The sequence below is a fragment of the Aplysia californica genome, unplaced genomic scaffold (genome assembly GCF_000002075.1).
Source record: "Aplysia californica isolate F4 #8 unplaced genomic scaffold, AplCal3.0 scaffold00006, whole genome shotgun sequence".
NCBI lineage: Eukaryota > Metazoa > Mollusca > Gastropoda > Aplysiida > Aplysiidae > Aplysia > Aplysia californica.
The window spans coordinates 2092538-2110778 of NW_004797276.1; the positions used below are offsets into that span (position 1 = coordinate 2092538).

Below are 18241 nucleotides of genomic sequence, written 5' to 3' on the forward strand. Positions count from 1 at the left end.
TCAATTTAAATCAACTGATACAAAGCTTTACAATACAGAAATTTTGAATGAATTAAAAGACAAATTGTGTTAAAGGTGGTAGTTTATTTATCAAAATGAGATGTTCACACATGTGAGAAAAGTGAACATTACTTTGGGTATTTCGCATTAACTTTTATTTTTTAGTGACAAAAAAAAAAGCCAAGGCAAATGGACTCTGCATATATATATTGCAAATGTGCTACAGAAACAATACAAGTGAATTGTACAACAACACAACAGAAATCTAAAGGTTTGTGACTTAAAGCATGGTCAAAAAAGGAGATTGCAATACTTCGTTACTTCAGTAACTGCTGTCAAAAGTCCCACCAATCAAACACTAAAAAACTATTGGACTGATCCCTCCAAAACAAAAAATTAACTTGGTAGCAAGAAAAGCTAGATTACAGTGTGGCTTCCACATACATAGCAGAAAAAGGAAAAGGAAAAAAAAATCTGAATTCTGAAACATCATGATTATACCCGTCAAATCTTTGCAGCACCCATTAACGGCTCTCATAAGACTAAACCCCACTCCTCTTCCCTAAAATAAAACCCTCCCCCACAACAATCACCACAGGTACATAATGGCAAATGCTTTACATCATTAGACGAGGTAAAAACCTACCATGATACATCGGTCAACCATAGATTGTGTGACATTGCAGCTCCGTTTCTTCGCCCGGCACATGCGCAGGTGATCATCTGCCCCGCCCACTACAACAAGCCCCGTCTCCACTCGCAGTTTCTCGCGGACCTCCTCCAACATATCCAAAGAGTTGGCGTTAGCGAATTGGCCCACAATAAACAGGGTAGGTGTTTTGCAGCTGTACAACTGATCCTCTATATCCTGAAAGTGGATGGAAATAAATTTTAGCATGAGTTTGATAGTCTGCATTTATCAGTATTTTCCTATCTCATGGAACAGAAAAAAGGGTAAAAAATCTTCTGAAAGAGGACAATTCAAATTATAGTCACAGAAGAAATAAGAGGCCCACTCTGAACAGTTGAATAAAAACATGTAGTGTAAAATCAAACTTTTTAAAAGATAATCATTGTAACATGGTTTGAACACTTTGCTAATGTGGGACTACCTGATACTGACTCTACATATGGTATCAGAACTGACTGTATCTGATTTCAGACATACAATGGCAGTGTTTTTAGAGTGTACATTTGCTAGCCCCAAAACGTCTGCTCAAAGTCTATACTCCTTTCTTTTTACTTCATACTCCTATCTATCTGCATCTGCAAATCTTAAATATATTGACTGCAAAAAACACTCTTCATGTAACTGAATGGAAGTTCCCTGATCAAACACAAGCTCCTGAACCCTAACTCGGAACATTCAAATCTTAATCGGCAAAGCAGTCCACAAGCGCAAAACATCACTACTCTATATATTGGTACCACATAGTTAGACACAGGCTGTATTAAATTAAAATTTGGACAGCTAAATTAGCACAGCAGCCAGTCCTGACCTTGTATGAAACAGTTGTAAGGGCTTCCACTACCCTATACTGGATATTCATAAAGAGTAAAACAAACATTCCAAGAAAATGTAATGACAAACCATTAAAACAAAAAGCTCCAATTTTACTGCAGGCTTCTAAGTGCATATTATTTGCCAAATATACTTACCCATCTGTTGCCACTGACTCCCATTGTAGGAAAGCCTAAGCACACAACAGCCTGAACAATTTCCATTAAAGCTACCTATGGGAGAGAAAAATAATGGTCATTAGTCTAAACTCTTACTTTGTCTCGAAAAAAATTGTTATATATAATATAAGTCGGATGGGAAAAACAGTGACATGTGACAGGGGGGGGGGGGGGGAGAGAGAGAGAGAGAGAGAGAGAGAGAGAGAGAGAGAGAGAGAGACAGAGAGAGAGAGACAGAGAGAGACAGACAGACAGACAGACAGACAGACAGACAGACATACAGACAGACAGACAGACAGACAGACAGACAGACAGACAGACAGACAGACAGACAGACAGACAGACAGACAGACAGACTTGGTCTTTTTAATTTTCCCAAATTATGGTGTGATAACTTTACATGGATCAAAATTCCTATGCAAATATTTTGAAAAGTCTGTTAGATACATTGTACTAAGAGTGCATACATATTTAGAATGATATCATACAACTTTATTCAAGTTGGCTGAATGTCAACAGGCATGTGGACATCTGGCAAGCTTATAACCCAGACCATATACATTTTTTTTTAAAATGTTCTTTTCATAAAAACCATATTTGCAAAATACTGGTTTCCACTTCCTGAATAAGTGACTGAAAGCCAGGTTACTTGCAAAAGTTTTTAAAAATTACAAGGAAACATACAGCAAAATTCTTTTATTTTAAATTAATGGAGCTGTAAAGCGTACACAACAAAATCATTGGTGACTGAAAAGTCAACAGCATTGGTCTCAGTGTTGGTGTTTTTATTTTTCATGCATACGTACTCCAAAACAGGTTCAAGTTTTACTCTTAGTTTGGCTTCCACTATTGCCAAATTAGAAGCAAGTGGTATTAAATAAGAACTCAAAATCCATGTTCAAAAGTATTCTCACATGACAAGCGACTACAGCTCCAACATGCCATCCAATGAGGACAATGGGTCTACCTGGGTAGTGACCTTTCACCTGTCAACAAATGATATGAGTTTTCCAATTGTAATTTGTTATTAATTTTTGTTTTTTAAATACATCATCCAGAGGAAAAAAAATCTTTTAACAGAATGGGAGAGGGGAGGGGGGAGAGAATAGACTGCTACAGACTGCAGCAGCCTGCAAAAGTTGGTAGCAATATTGTTGTAAAGGGAAGTGCATCAATATGAAAATGATTATTTTCTGTCACTTATTCATTAAACATTTCAAGAGTTAAAATAACTGGGATATGCGTAAGAAAAAAAAAAGAAATTTTTTGCAATTCTCTGGTATTTTTTTCAAAAACATCTCCTGTTTTAGTAGAGGTTTTAAGGCGCTCGCAACTGCATAAGGTCATATGAGCGCCAAGGGGTGGATGTCAACAGAGAAGTGCTTACAGTGAATCAGACTTACTCTGCTCACCTCTCTAACTTCAACAGCACAAAGTCTGCTTCAACTATCAAGGCACCCCGGAAATAGCGGGTCACAAGAGTGTGACAAACATACGAAAGAAGTAGAGGAAAATGACGATAGTAAGGATTAGGAAAGAAAAAGCAGCAGTTCCCTGTTGTAGTTCAGGCACAGCTATGAGCATGACATTCTTGGATCAGCTCATTTACAATTCTACTGTGCATTAGAACGAGAAATGTCCCCCTTTGGGAATGGCCAAAACAATAAGCAGTCAAACCTGTCTAAGACAACCACCTAATGTCAAAGAGAAAAGTAGTTATCATAGGTGGCACCGCCCCGGGGGGTGAAACATCTCCAAAGAAAGATTGCGATGATAACAATAATTGAGCATCAAATTTTTGAGTCGTGCAAGATAAAAGTCTCTTCCAAATTGTGTGAATATATAACAATATACAGTCAAACCTGTCCAAGACAACCACCTAATGTCGAGGAGAAAAGTAGTTATCTTAGATAGGTGTTCCTCTTAGACAGTGTCATTATGATAAAATGTTACAGTAGACACCTGGGAAACACCCTCCTTGTAAATGCTTCAAAAATGATTCAAAAGTGAAAATAAAATGAACAATAAAAGAGGAATGGAACAAACAAACAAGCAAAAAAAAAGTGACTTTGCCAAATCATGGTGGTTCTGCTGTAAACTTACCTCTAATAACTTTGAGCGCACAGTTGCAATCATGTTTTCCACACAGTTGGCAATGGTGATGCTGGTGCTGTTATTGATGGGAATCACATTGATCACTTTGCCCATGGCAGCCATTTGACTGTACCAGAACTTATGCCGCTTCGAGGATAATGGGTTTGAGACAAAAGATGGGGCACTTGGTATCACTAGGAGCAGTGGATTCTCTGGCAATTTTTTCTGGAAAAGAACATTTACAGAGCATTGAAAAAACAACCACTTCACACATACAAGAGTCCAAACGAAAATGACGTGGGATGAGTAACATGATAATTCAAGATATTATGTGGATCTGTATTTGCTTCTCCAGTCCTCTAAATCAAAACAAGATTGAGCAAAATTAAGAAAACACAACAGGGAACTGCAAACCAAACAGTGATTTAAAAAAACTGTTAAAAATCCCAAAGAATAGACGTCAAATCTTCATTGAAAGTACAACTCAGTATCCAACTTTCTAAATCTAACTACAGACACATATTCAACTATCACAAATGAACAGTTAACTCACTGAGCACCACGCCCCGATTTGCCTCCAAGCCCCAGAGGACAACCAATTTCCCCCACTTTTTTAAAATTCATAAAAAATTGAAATGACATGCTATTTCTTTGAAATTTTCTGTGCTTTTTCATAAGATATGGGTTTAACAGGCACAGTTAACACATTGTGTGAAGAATGAACGACAAAAAAATGTAAGGGACAGGAAGTTGGACAAATTTGCCCCAGAAAAAATGTTTTTTTTTTAAAAAGGAAGTGATGTGACAAAGCAGAAATCTAATAAACTTACACAAAATGGTTGTGGCAGTGTGGGTTTATGTGCAGGAGAATGAAGCATGAGTGTGTACAGTGAAGTAGCAAAAAAATGTAAGTGATAATTAATTTTGAAAAAGGAAAAAATAAAAATAAATCTAGATTTAGATCTTCCACGGTGACAGGCTGAGAAGTGTTTTCATTGTCAGTGTTGCTAGTGCTAGGACTAGATCTAGATCTGTCAATAGATGTCCAAGGTCTGGGTACATTATATATCTTCTCCACTTTGAGTGCTGATTTGAACTAGAGTTTAGTACTGGGGCTAGATCTAGATCTATCATCATTCCCAGCCGGACCAGGCTGCGTACTCGCTGACGAGTCATATTCATGATCGAGAAACGATGTTGGTCTAGATCTAGACCTAGATCTAGACCTAGATCTAGCTAATGTCATTTTCTCAGTCATTTTCATCACTGCTAGGCAAATTCACATTTCGATTTATGAAGTTATCTATCGGATACTTCGTTTTCATTTAATTCTTCACCAAAATTATCGAAAGTTTCAATAAACTTCGACACAACTCGCCGTGCCGTGCTTTGTGTACGAGAAACAACAACGAACACCGCGGAAGTTCCTTATTTTCAGTTGTTCAGTCCGTTGGAAATATAACTCGTTTATTCGCACTAAAAGAGGTGAATATACACAAAACACACAGAACTAGCTTGTCGATATCCTGTTTAAACAACTGGGGCTATTTGCAAGCATTTTTAAACTGCTGGGTTTACTTTATAGTCAATTATAGTTGAACCCGCGAACGCTGCGGTTGCTGTCCCCGACGCGAATTTTACCAGGCCGTGTATGCTGCAGGAACGGTGCTCAGTGAGTTAAAAGAAATTATTACATTGCACAATCTACTTTCACCAGATAATGTCTAGAGCGATCAAAAAACCACCAATACAATTTGTAACCAAAAAGGAAAACTTAGAATTTTGCCATAAATCAGTTTAATAAAAATACTCACCAGTTTCTGTTGATTGATGCTTGCTAGAACTGGATCCCATGACTTTTTCAACAAGGCATTCAGAGACTCTGATGACAATGTATCTTGCTTTAGTGTTGTTCCACTGATGAGTCGGTCAATTAGTGAGGGAATCTGGATAAGAGCACAGTACATTTTTACCATAAATATCACTTTCAGACAGTTTATCTCGAGGTGCACATGCATAAAGAGAACTTCATTCCCCCCCCCCCATTTAAAAGTTAAATCAAGATAAAATTCATAAATTCTAGCCTATTCAGCACATTCTCTAATGAAAAATAACTGAATATCCATAAATAACTGACACGGTACCAAAGCAGTAAAAATCAAGCAGCTTACCTTTGCTTTGAGTGTTTGAAGAACTTCTAAATAGGAAATAAAAAGCTGTCCTCGCAGATTTTCCACAAACAAATTGTGAATCCAGAGAATAAGAGTCATATCCTGAAAATTAACAAAAAATGAAAATTAAGTACATTGTTACCATTTTTTAAAAAATTAATAGAAAAGTCATTACAATATCCAGAAATTCAACAAGATAAACGAACTCCACTGTGATCTTTCACAGTTATATTTTTTCCTCTGATCTTAATAATATGTTACTAGCTGTCACTAAAAAACGTTACAATAAGCCAATATGGTCACAAGCCAAAGTTTTAACTATCCTTTTAACAATGCAGAGAAGATACTACTACAATATAAATACGAACCCATCCAACATTGGCGAATGCTTGGCGCACTCTTCTGGCAGCTTTGTCTACTTGAAGACGCCTCAAAATAGGCTCATTTTTTGTCTGCGTGAAGGAAAGAATATAAGAATCCATTTATTCACAGAAATGAGTTCTTGAGTAATAAGCTATTCTGAAAGAGAACTTAAATTTGAAAAAAAATAAATAAGCATACACAGAAGCACAACCGTTTTCTTTAGATGCTTAAAAAGACATAATCTACAGATTTAAAAAAATAGGCTAGTACAAAAGCATGATGATTATTATAGAAATGTGCACTTTCTGTCGGTTAATCATGGAAAGTGCTCTTTATCAATTAAAATATCATTATATCATCATATCCTTTGACAATTGTTTCAAAACATCAATACTGCAAAGCTCCAAATACCTGGTACACAACACCTCCTTGTCTTCAACATGACAACAAATATTAGTACAAAGAAAGCCAAATGGTGCAGGGATAGGTGGGGCCACTGCCACACTCTTCCACTCATCATCAAATGTACAGAGGGGAAAGAAAAATCAAAAATCAAAAACAAGGGTGGAAATCAAAAGTAGGAAAGTAAAACAAACAGAAAGAGTAAATACATTGAGCCGAGCTATAAGAGCACTTTTGTATCTACCTACATAACCACGATAATACAGAGAAGCAAAGCAGAAAGTTTAGGAACACAATCACATATCAAAAGAGACTAGACAGTGCAGATATGAAAAGAAGAGGATCTAAAGTGGAAATACAAAAAGGCAAAACTTAGCTACGGAAGAAAAAATTCTGTCATTCGAAACAAAATAGATCTAGAGTAAAAACTAAATGAACAAGTCAGACTCAAGGTGTAAATAATATACCTCCTGAATGGACAGTCTTGAGAGTCTGTCAGCCTGTAAGACCCTCATGACCTTGGCAAATACTCTGTTTTGAAGAACTGACCAAGAATTTCTGAAATTGAATGACAATTCTAAAATGTTAAAAGAAACCAAAAAAACCCATAAAAGATATATACTTGTCCATTTTTCTAACATAATAGGAATACCTTGCAATTGTAGGCCTAATTGTTGATGTTTTATGCCCCTATCCACACAATTAAGATCATTTAGAAAGCGAGCTCAGGGCCACCCCGGGTTGAGTGGAATAAAACATCTAAGCACAAAGATGAAGATAGTCGATTATTTTTTTTTTTTAAGACCTCTCTGGGCCAGAATCAAACACAAGTATTCTGCATGCGATGGCAAAGAACGTGAAGGCTACACCATACACACCAGTGGGAATATCATGAAAAGACATCAAGGTACTCTCAAAATATATAGTGCATGTAAATTTCACAACAACCTGAAGTCAGTACGTGAGGAAAACATAGTAATGGCAAACAGGAGCAATATGCTTCAATTTTTATTCTCAGCCCAGCAATCTCATTTTCGGAGTAAAAATAAAAATATACTCCGATAACTTTGATGTTGAAATTTCACCATAGAGTGTACAAATACACTATATTGATCAAGGAGAAAAAAAAAGGAAACAAAGGGTACAGTTCTGTACCTCATAGCAGCAATATTTTCTTCCCAGTCATCTCTCATTTCTGACTGATCAGGACACAAGAGAGCAGCGTGTTTCTCACAGTCCACCATCTGTGATCGAGCTTTGTTCACATCGTAAGGCAGGGTGGACACAGGGTCTTCTCCCTCAACATCAATATCTGTATCAGTGCTGTAGCAAGAAAAGAAAAACATGTTATGCCTTTTATCATAAAAATAGGAGCTCATAGGGGTAATGTACGGTAGGAAACATTTGAATAAAATTGATGCTACATTCAGACACATTTGTTCAAGCAATAAAATAGTTCTCTTGTTTGTTGTAGTATGAGTTTTATGGTGCTCGCAACTGCATAAGGTCATATGAGCACACGCAACACAAGTTGGTTGCATTCACAATAGTTCACTGCACGGCTTGGCTCGGGTCAACGATCAGACTTTAAAATGTTAAAAACTTGAGGTAAAATAATTCTTTACTGCCAATACATCAAAGAAATACATTTGTAATAATAAAAGTAGAATGAGTTACGCTACTGTCAGTTGCTGTATTTGTTGAGAAATTCAAGTTAGTCAACATAGCATGCAAAGGCTTCATAGGGGATCTAAAAACTGCCAGTCGTTTTCTTTGCATTCCCCTACAAAATCTCCGGGGTAGTTGGCCGCAGGTTCTTCAACCTGCAGTGAAACTGATTTTTATGTATGTGACCATTTTTCCTACTTAGCATGGCCCCTTGCATTCAGGCAGCTACATTCCAGTTTCGAGGGTACTTTTTATGTTTTATACTGACTGAAATATTTTCAGTTTTGTTCTAAATTAATATTGAATTTTTCACGGGTGATGGCCATAGCCTACTCTTAACGATTTTAGGATCCTGTGCGATTCTTGCAAACGGGACCTCCAAGATCTTCCACCCTTATCCGAGAAGGCTAGGAGAGGATCTTACCTTCCATACGATCAGGGGTTCGGCTGAAAGACAGCAGTAATAAAGGGCCAGGAGTGGCAGAAAAAAGATCAAAGAGTAAGAAAGAGAGGCGCACATAGGATACTAGGGAAGGGGAAGAATGTGGAGATGAAAGCAAATGATAGAACAAGACCAAAGAACACGAAAGGAGGTGAAAGGAGAAAATTTTAGAGAAGCAAACGTTTCGTCACTGTCAGGTTTCGAACTCGGGATCTATTAAATGAGTGCCAAACACAGTACCTCTAGGCCACGAGAACCCCCCCCCCCCACCAACAGCCAGTTATAACACCTTCTGTAGGAAATAAATAGCAGGACATAAATAAGCCTTGTAATTACAGTTTCAAAACCTCTGCGTGCAACAATGGAAAATGTTGATTTTCCAATCAAATACAGCAACTGACAGCAGCGTAACTCATTCTACTTTTATTATTACAAATGTATTTCTTTGATGTATTGTCAGTAAAGAATTATTTTACCTCAAGTTATTAACATTTTAAAATCTGATCGTTGATCTGAGCCAAGCCGAGCAGTGAACTGTTGTGAATGTAACCCACTTGTGTTTCACGTGCTCATATGACCTTATGCAGTTGCGAGCGCAGTAAAACTCTTACTAAAACAAACAAAAGAACTATTTTATTGCTTGAAGAAATGTGTCTGAATATAGCATCAATTTTATTCAAGGGTACTCAAAATATGAATAAAGACAACTAGATCAAATTCTTGCACAAGTTGAGAACAAAATTGCTGTCCCTGAGCCTACTTTTCTTAGTAACGGTCAACAATCCTCGGACAGATCCCCCAAAGAATCAAGGTTCTATGCTTCATTCCGTCTTTACAAATTTGCTAGTGCTGCTTACAGCCTACTGAAGAAAATTTGACTGTTGATTTGGCTGTTTTTTCCAACATTTCATCTCATTTAAAACATATGAATCAGCGGGTGTCTTTATAAATAATCTTCAAAGAGCGCAAGTGGAATATGAACTAAAAACCATACCATTTAACTAATTCTAGATACATAATAGGTATGTTATAATAAAATTAAACAAACAAGAAAGTTACAAATACACACACCTTTCTTTGTCTCGAGTTTCTGGGCGAGGAAATTTTTCCATGAATAGCATACGCAAGGGTTGAGCATTGCTGGCATCTGGATGAGTGCTCCATGGTTTTGCGTAGCAATGGTCAATGCACACAATACTCACTTCATTTGGATTTCGGTGGGAAAAAGGAGAAAACCTCACAGGATTATCCTCCATTTTGATCATGTCTCTCCCTAAAGAAAACAGCAATCAATGGACAAAATATTATTAATTATATAATTTGAACTTATAACCTGATTTTACAACTTACCCTAAATTTTATAAGTTTGGCAAAGAAAATATCTCCTTCTGAATTGTTTTGTTAGCAGGGTTGGTGATTTTTTTGATTTTTTAAAATAAAAATCAAAAAAATCGATTTTTTTGATTTAAATCAGATTTTTTTTATTTAAATCGGATTTTTTTTTTTTTTTTTTTTTAAATGTCGACACAGTTTGGGATTTTTGGTGGCTAAAAGTATGTTCTTTTAGTGCAAAATGCATTGTCTTTATTTTAACTAATGATTAATTTAAGCAACTGCAATTTTAGAAAGCCTTAATCTGCTATATCAGGGAATTATGGCTACAGACAAAAAATGAAGAAAATGTCAGTCTAAAAGGAAGGGGGGGGGGGGGGGGGGGTAATTATGCATAGATAAATTTGCATTTTATTTTTCATTACAGTGTGTGTGTGAGCACGCGCTTGTGTTTGTCTAAAAAGAAAAAGAAAATGCTAATTTCAATTATGAAAAAAAAGTAAATTGAATACTGTATTATTTTACTACTAATACAGTGACAGGGGGGGAAAGCAGACTTTTAAGCAATTTTAGTCTACTAAACCTTATATCTGTTTTATAAAACCAAGGAAAGGAATTCTGAATGTTTAAAGATGTAAAAACAGAAGAAAAAAAATTTTAAGTGATTTAAATCACTGAGTTTTATTTTTAAAATCAAGTTGATTAAAATTTTTAAAAATCAACTGATTTAAATCGACCCGATTTAAATCAACCCAATCCTGGTTTTCAATTATGAAAAAAAAGTAAATTGAGAACTGTATTATTTTACAGTGACAGGGGGGAAAGCAGACTTTTTGAATGATTATATTAGTCTACTAAACCTTATATCCGTTTAAAATAAAACCAAGGAAAGGAATTCTGAAAGTTTAAATATGTAAAAACTGAATACATTTTTTTGAAAAGTGATTTAAATCACTGATTTTTATTTTTAAAATCAAATTGATTAAAAAAATTTTTTAATCCACTGATTTAAATCAACCCAGTTCTGATTTCAATTATGGAAAAAAAAAGTAAATTGAATACTGTATTATTTTACAGTGTAAGGGGGGAAATCAGACTTTTAAGCATGATTATATTAGTCTACTGAACCTTATATGATCTGTTTTATGAAACCAAGGAAAGGAATTCTGAATGTTGAAATGTGTAAAAACCGAATAAAAATTTATTTTTTTAAAAGTGATTTAAATCACTGATTTTTATCAAAAAAATCAAGTTGATTTAAATCAAAAAAATCAACTGATTTAAATCAACCTGATTTAAATCAACCCAACCCTGTTTGTTAGGGGTTTTTTTGCTTAGGATTTTTTTTAGGGGGGGGAGGGGTTGGGGGGATGGGTAAAAGAGAATGTAACCATTGAGGTGTTGTCTCCCTGATATCTACAAAATAAAGTTTATTTGTTATTCAATGTATGAGAAGCAACAATTTATTTATATACACAGGACAGAGAGGATCCGGAGTGAAATTGTACAAACACAGGTGTGGTTAACATAAGAAGAAAGATAGGAAAATATAAAAAATATATAGATAGATCCTGAAAACATTGAACAGGCCTCAAGCCAGTAGTACAAACAACTATTTGATCAGATCTAAAATTACAAGCTGGTAAGTAATATAATGCAAGACACCGTTTCAGCAACAGCCAGCATATATTTCTTGTAGCTGTGCAGTCCCCTCCATGATTCCTTGCCAGGCATGTACAACATACTGAACGCCAAATGTCAATAACATAAGTTACTTTTCATTTAAAAAGAACAAAAAAACATTCAGACGTTCCCAACTTTCAGTCTTCACAGTCACTGCAATGCAACAATAAGATATATATATATATGCCCTCTCCCCAATCTGTTTTTATCAGCCAGTAACATCAACTGCTGAACCCCACAAATGAAGAAAGCAGTCAGGTTGAACCCAAACAACCACCGGTCAAAGAAAATCACCTCTACAAACGATAACTTCCCACTCCCCCTCTCCCCCCTTGTGTTTTTTCCATATTATAATGACATTGTCCAAGAGGACCACATTTCTCCTCAATAATGGGTGGTCATCTTAGACCAGTTCGACTGTTATATATTGTAATGGGGAAAGAAATGGCTATCATGTGATAGTTTTACGTCACACTATCCTTTGAAGACATACAGAATACATTAAATTTTCATTACTTGAACTTAGTTTTATATCAATTTAAGCTCGTCTTTGTTTGGGTGACCTAAATGTTGATGAACTTATTCTTTATTCTGTCATTTACCTCCTATGCATAAATATTCAGGTTTTTCCGACACTACAACTAGATCTAGATAATAATATGGTAGTGTCAATTGCCACCGAGTGACGCAGTGGCAATTAACGCTACTGAGTTAATTGGAGCTCTTTTACATTGGTGAGTAGATCTATTCTATGTGTGCTCGGTGTTCTGCGTTCGTGAACTTCCACTTATAATGCACAACTCCTCTCTCTTTGTCCCTGTGTGTGTGTGTGTGTGTGTGTGTGTGTGTGTGTGTGTGTGTGTGTGTGTGTGTGTGTGTGTGTGTGTGTGTGTGTGTGTGTAGGGGGGGGGGGGAGGTCCTCTCTCTCTCTCTCCCCAACCCTCGTCCCCCGGAGTTATATTCCCTGATATATAAGCGTATTTCTGCTTGAGTTTGAGTGCGTTTGCCGCCTACTTCTAAAATCAACTGTGTTGGTACTACACCGAAGTGTGGGCGGCCTACGTCTCATTCAAAACACGTCAGTTGAAGTTGGTACATGTAGCTCTAGATGTTTATCCAAAGAAATCAGAGAACAAATTGGCCCGCTTAGAATGAGGAGCTCAAAAGGATAGCCAGGAAACAAGACTTCCATTTTACTGTACAGAAACTTTCAAATGAGCTTGAATTTATGCAAAATGATATTACCTGATAAAAATAGGTTAACAGATAGTTTTGAATACAATTGTGCAGATAAAAAGAAGAATTGAAATGCAAAACAAAAATTGACCTACATCTATACTATTTCCTTTCGAACCCCGGAATGTGTGCAACTACTCGTTACGACGGCACTCTTCAGGAGAAGTGGTCCCCGCCTAACTCCATAGACATTCATACACATAATCGGAAACAAAAATGGAATTCAAGTAAAAAAAACTGACTGATTTGCCAGGGTGAAAGACCACCGGTAAATTTATAGAAAAGGTCCAAAGAAATTAGAGACTATTTTCGGCACTATTCTAATGTTTTTTTAATGGGTTGAGAACAATTGTGGCACTAAAAACTAAAAACTGTCACAAACCAGTATTTTGTGAATTTAGCAGGGCGGAGACTATACGTCATTTGAAAATGCCTTCAAAAGGTAATGCGAGAAAACAAAACTGATCGACCTTGGCAGTAACCTATTTTGCATTTAGTCACACAATAAAAACTAAAATCCTTAATGTTGACATACAAAAAATGGAGCCCCCCCCGTTCACACCTTACACACACACACACACACACACACACACACACACACACACACACAGTCAAACACGCACACTCACTCACTCACACACACTCCACTCCATTCGCAAATTATCAACAAATCTCGAGAACGGAACCGTTCGGAGAAATAGAGTTCAAGTTTACTTTCGCGAGCGTTCGGAGAAATAGAGCCGGCCTTTTTTTTACTGGAGAGGCGAAAAATGTTTATACATTATTATTACGAAATGACTATTTCTCCGAACGCTGAGGAAAATAAACTTGATCTCTATTTCTCCGAACGGTTTCCGTTCTCAAGATTTTTGTGTTATTTGCGCGATTTAGGCGTCATCTTTCATTCTGCCATTCTGTGAGGACTGGGAAGCAGCATTTTTTGCATCGAATTCAATTTCTAGAGCTAGATCTAGAGATTTTCAAATGTCTGAATATTCAGATACGTCAGTTGTGGATGGGGTATCATTCCCGGACTATTATATTTCATTTGAAAATGCCTTCAAAAGGTAGATCTACAGTGAGAAGTCACCCCTAAAGCAAACACAAATCCTTCATGTAAAAAAAAATAAAATCCCTTCACGCACCCCCCGCCCCGTTCACATCTTATACACACACACACACACACGCACACTCACTCACACACCCACGCATACTCACTCGCACATACACACACACACACGTGCGCGCGAGCGGGCCACTCCATTCGCAAATTATTAACAAATCTCGAGAACGGAAACCGTTAGGAGAAATAGAGTTCCAGTTTATTTTCCCGAGCGTTCGGTGAAATAGATATATCTAGATCTAGAGCCGGCCTTATTATTACGAAGTGACTACTATTTCTCCGAACGCTCGAGAAAATAAACCTGATCTCTATTTCTCCGAACTGTTTCCGTTCTCGAGCTTTTTTGATTTGATTCAGCCATTCTGTGAGGACTGGGAAGAAGCATTTTAAAAAATCGAATTCAATTTCTAGAGCTAGAGATTATTAGATGTCTGAATATCAATAGACCTATTCAGATACTTCAATTGCACTTACTTACAAACTTTACTTGGTTGGGGCAATGTTCCCGGACTATAGGCTACTTCATTTGGAAATGCCTTCAAAAGGTACAGCGAGAAAACAAGACTGCTCGACTTTGGCAGTAACCTATTTTGCATTTAGTCACCCCTAAAGCAAAGACAAAAAAAAAAGGAAGTGCCTATTTGCAACGCTGTGTTGCCATTAGCGCCAGAGCTAAAATAAAACGCCGCGTTGCGATTAGCGCCAGTGCTAAATAAAACGCTATGTGTTAGCCAAGACTATATGAAGCTTAATCTACCTTTCGTTGTTGGAAGTTCTGATGGCCGAAGTGACAGCGCGTCTGCGTTTAAAGCCAAACCATTATTTTACCAGCGTGAGTTCAATGCGGCCCAGGAATTTTAAAAAAAATATTTTGGGTCCTCTTCTCTACTGACCAACAAATTTTTAACATAATTATATCTTGTTGCTTTGTAGTTTTTTTTATGTACTGGTGAAGCATGCATATTCTGGTTTTGTCCCCAAGAGGAGCTCTGTACAAAGTAGGCCTTAGTATAGTCTGTACTTTTCCATTTTCCACCAATTTAGGCCTGGTTAAAGTTCACTAGTGGCTTTCCTTGGTCTGTGAGTCTATTTTTAAAAAAAAATTTTTTAAACTTTTTGGCTCAGGAGCAGAAAAAAAAACCTTCCGGGACCGGGATTCGATGCCGCGCTTGGAAACACTGAACATAAGACTTAGGCCAAGCGAACGTAGACAGCTTGTATACGTTCTCTAGGCCTAACTTAACCCTCGTCCTGCGGGGGCCAGGTTTATGTTGCCCGATAAGCCTATTTCGGCACCACGCCTGCGCTCTGGTCCCGAGTCAGTCTAGCCCCTGGCTCAGCGCACGCACATCATCTCACGTGAAATTCGGGTCCCGCGTCGGATCCCCATTCACGCAGGTCAAGTGTGTGTGCATTACTCTGCTTGAGTTTGGGTGCGTTTGTGGCCTTCTTCTAGAACCACCTGCGTTGGTTCGTAATCGAATACGTTTCAAAACACGCCAAGTTGATGTTTGTCCAATGAAATAATAGAAGAAATTGACCCACTTAGACATGAGAAGCTCGAAAGGATAGTCAGGAAACAAGACTTCCATTTTTCTATTAAAAAATCTTTCAAATGAGCTTGATTTTGTATGAAATGACACCATTGTGCAGGTACAAAGAACAATTTGAGTGCAAAACATTCGGAAATTGACCTATATTATCCCCTTTCGTACCTCAGGTCATTCCTAACTAGAAGAGCGTCTAGAAAGGTTATTCGAAAGGGCGTAACTACTCGTAATGTCTTATCAGCTTGTGAGAGGTGGTTATTTATGTGTTTGTGTTTGTAACACTTTATAAATTATAGAAAGCTATGAAAGATAGAGCGTTATTTTCATCATGGATTAACACACTCCCACAGTAGGCCTATTCATGGCGAAAACACACATTTCCCGGTGCGCGCTGTACACCAACAGTACACACTGAGTGACCCCGGCGGCCTGCCCGGAATGTCTGACGTAATCGGTTGCTGATAAGATTCGCATCTCAGCACAGACGCAGGACAAGAGTTAAAGAATATATATTTTTAGGTAGATCTAGAATCTATTCATGACGACACTGTGGACAGGAAAATACTGCTTACCGAGTTGCATCGTCTTGTTAAATTGTTATCCGAGCGTCTTTCGACTTACTTGCTCAAACTCAAAACTCAAATGATTATGAGAGATGAACAAGACTACATCTAGATCTAGTCTACTTTTGCGCAAACAATGTCAGAAACAATTGTTAGATCGGAAGACAACGTCAAAGAAAAAAGTCAAATCCTAGGAGGTTTAGATTTAACTCACTTCAGACGGGTCACACAACAGTTGCGTGACCCCTGCCGCGACGCTCGCGACGGTTCCCACAAGCCCTGCGTGACGAATTTTGGAATTTTTTTTTCGCTCTACAAATCACGCACGGATTGCGTGACCCGCCTTGTATCCTTGTTTGGCCAGGCCTAAGCTACTTTAACTTCGTTTCGTATCTCTGGGGCCCGTAGTTTTTAAGTTATTGAAGGTGAAGGACAGTGACCCCAACTGGGGTTGAACTGACCGGAACTCGCGCTTTTTTTTCTATACAGCTGATAGTAATCCGACAATCGCGTCGTAGTAACGGTCGAAGAAGTCGCATGAACAAGAATCACATAATTTCGCCGTTTTCGATACTTCTGTACGTTTTACTAGCTCTAGTGTCTCAGAATATGATGTGTCTGATAGTTGGGATCCAGGATATGTACCCGAACACGGCCCGAGTCGTAGTTTTAGGGCTAGATCTAGCACTAGTACTGGTGTTGTTGTTCGTGCCAACGAAATCACAACGTAGTGCCGTACACCTGTCTCATGTAATTCAGTGTATGGGTCTGAATCAACGCACAGACCAGCTTTTATATTTTCACCAAACACTCACACATGCATACAAATCAAATCAGAACACTTTGAACTTTTATTTTTGTTGTTGTGAATTTCATTCTACCTGTCACGTCTCTGGAATTTTTTAGGAAAATCAAATTCATGCCAATTTTTTTAAAAATCATACAAATTAAAGTGTTAGACTTAAACATCTTTAGTTTTTTGTATAAGATTAAGCTTGAATGTAACTTTACTGTGTCAAAAAATAATTACAATAGGTTGATTTTGAGAGTTGTGGTGATTTATTGAAATACTCCCAAAAACGCCAGTCTTCAACGCTTGTGACTGCTGAAAGGGCCCAGTAGCAAGTGAGTTAAAGTATTAAGAAACTGAGAAAGCTTCCTTCAGAATGCGACGTTGCAAATAGCGGCCGCCAAAAAAAAAATCCCTCCACCTCCACACCCTCTCTGTTCACACCTTACACACACACACACTCACACATATATATATGCGCGAGCGTAGGCCACTCCATTCGCAAATAAAACCAAAAAATCTCGAGAACGGAAACCGTTTTGAGAAATGAGTTCAAGTTTATTTTCCTGAACGTTCAGAGAAGGCCACCTTTATTCTCACCCCGGGTGAGAATAGCGCAGGCGAGTCTTTTAGCTATTCTCACCCGCTGTGCGTTCACCATAGCCTTGGCCAACCAGTGTGGTGTTCACCTTGAACCACAGAATTCTACACACTGAACAGAATTGTAGAATTCTGTGCCATGAACAAACGTTCAATTACTACTGTTAGCCTAAAAGCGTGCAATTTTGTCTGCGGGGAGTGGAGAGAGAGAGAGAAAGAGAGAGAGAGAGAAAGAGAGAGAGAGAGAGAGGAGTAAGCCTGGGGCGAGAACTTCCGGGCAAAACAAAATGGCGACCCGCGTAGTTCGGCTCGATTCGAAAAGTTTAATAGCATTAGCATCTTTGTAGATGACCAAATTAATTTACTTTTGTGTTTTAACATCATTTTTTAACTTTGTTTTGGTCGATTTGATCGTCCACACCAATAGACAGTCAGAAAGAGACCGAGAAAGAGAGAGAGAGAGGGGGGAGGAGTAGATCTTGCGAGAACTTCTGGGCAAAACAAAATGGCGACCTGCCTAGTTCGGCTCGATTAGAAAAGTGAA

The 18241-nt window shown here is 37.7% G+C and overlaps 1 protein-coding gene across 3 annotated transcripts in view; it reads right to left on the minus strand.

Annotated features, from left to right (window-relative positions):
• Window positions 1-18241, minus strand: part of LOC101858144 (KAT8 regulatory NSL complex subunit 3) — a 30366-nt gene that overhangs the window by 11378 nt on the left and 747 nt on the right. For 2 of the 3 annotated variants that reach the window (XM_005089452.3, XM_005089453.3), the window contains exons 2-11: window positions 9892-10093; window positions 7866-8033; window positions 7178-7268; window positions 6314-6397; window positions 5946-6047; window positions 5589-5720; window positions 3784-3999; window positions 2595-2666; window positions 1660-1734; window positions 647-868 (exon numbers count right to left, since the gene is read on the minus strand). In XM_005089452.3, the coding sequence (XP_005089509.1) occupies window positions 647-868; window positions 1660-1734; window positions 2595-2666; window positions 3784-3999; window positions 5589-5720; window positions 5946-6047; window positions 6314-6397; window positions 7178-7268; window positions 7866-8033; window positions 9892-10085 (1356 nt within the window). In that variant the 5' untranslated portion in view covers window positions 10086-10093. Of the gene's footprint in view, window positions 1-646; window positions 869-1659; window positions 1735-2594; window positions 2667-3783; window positions 4000-5588; window positions 5721-5945; window positions 6048-6313; window positions 6398-7177; window positions 7269-7865; window positions 8034-9891; window positions 10245-18241 lie in introns of those variants that run through there. The other variant, XM_035969041.1, reaches the window with a different exon arrangement.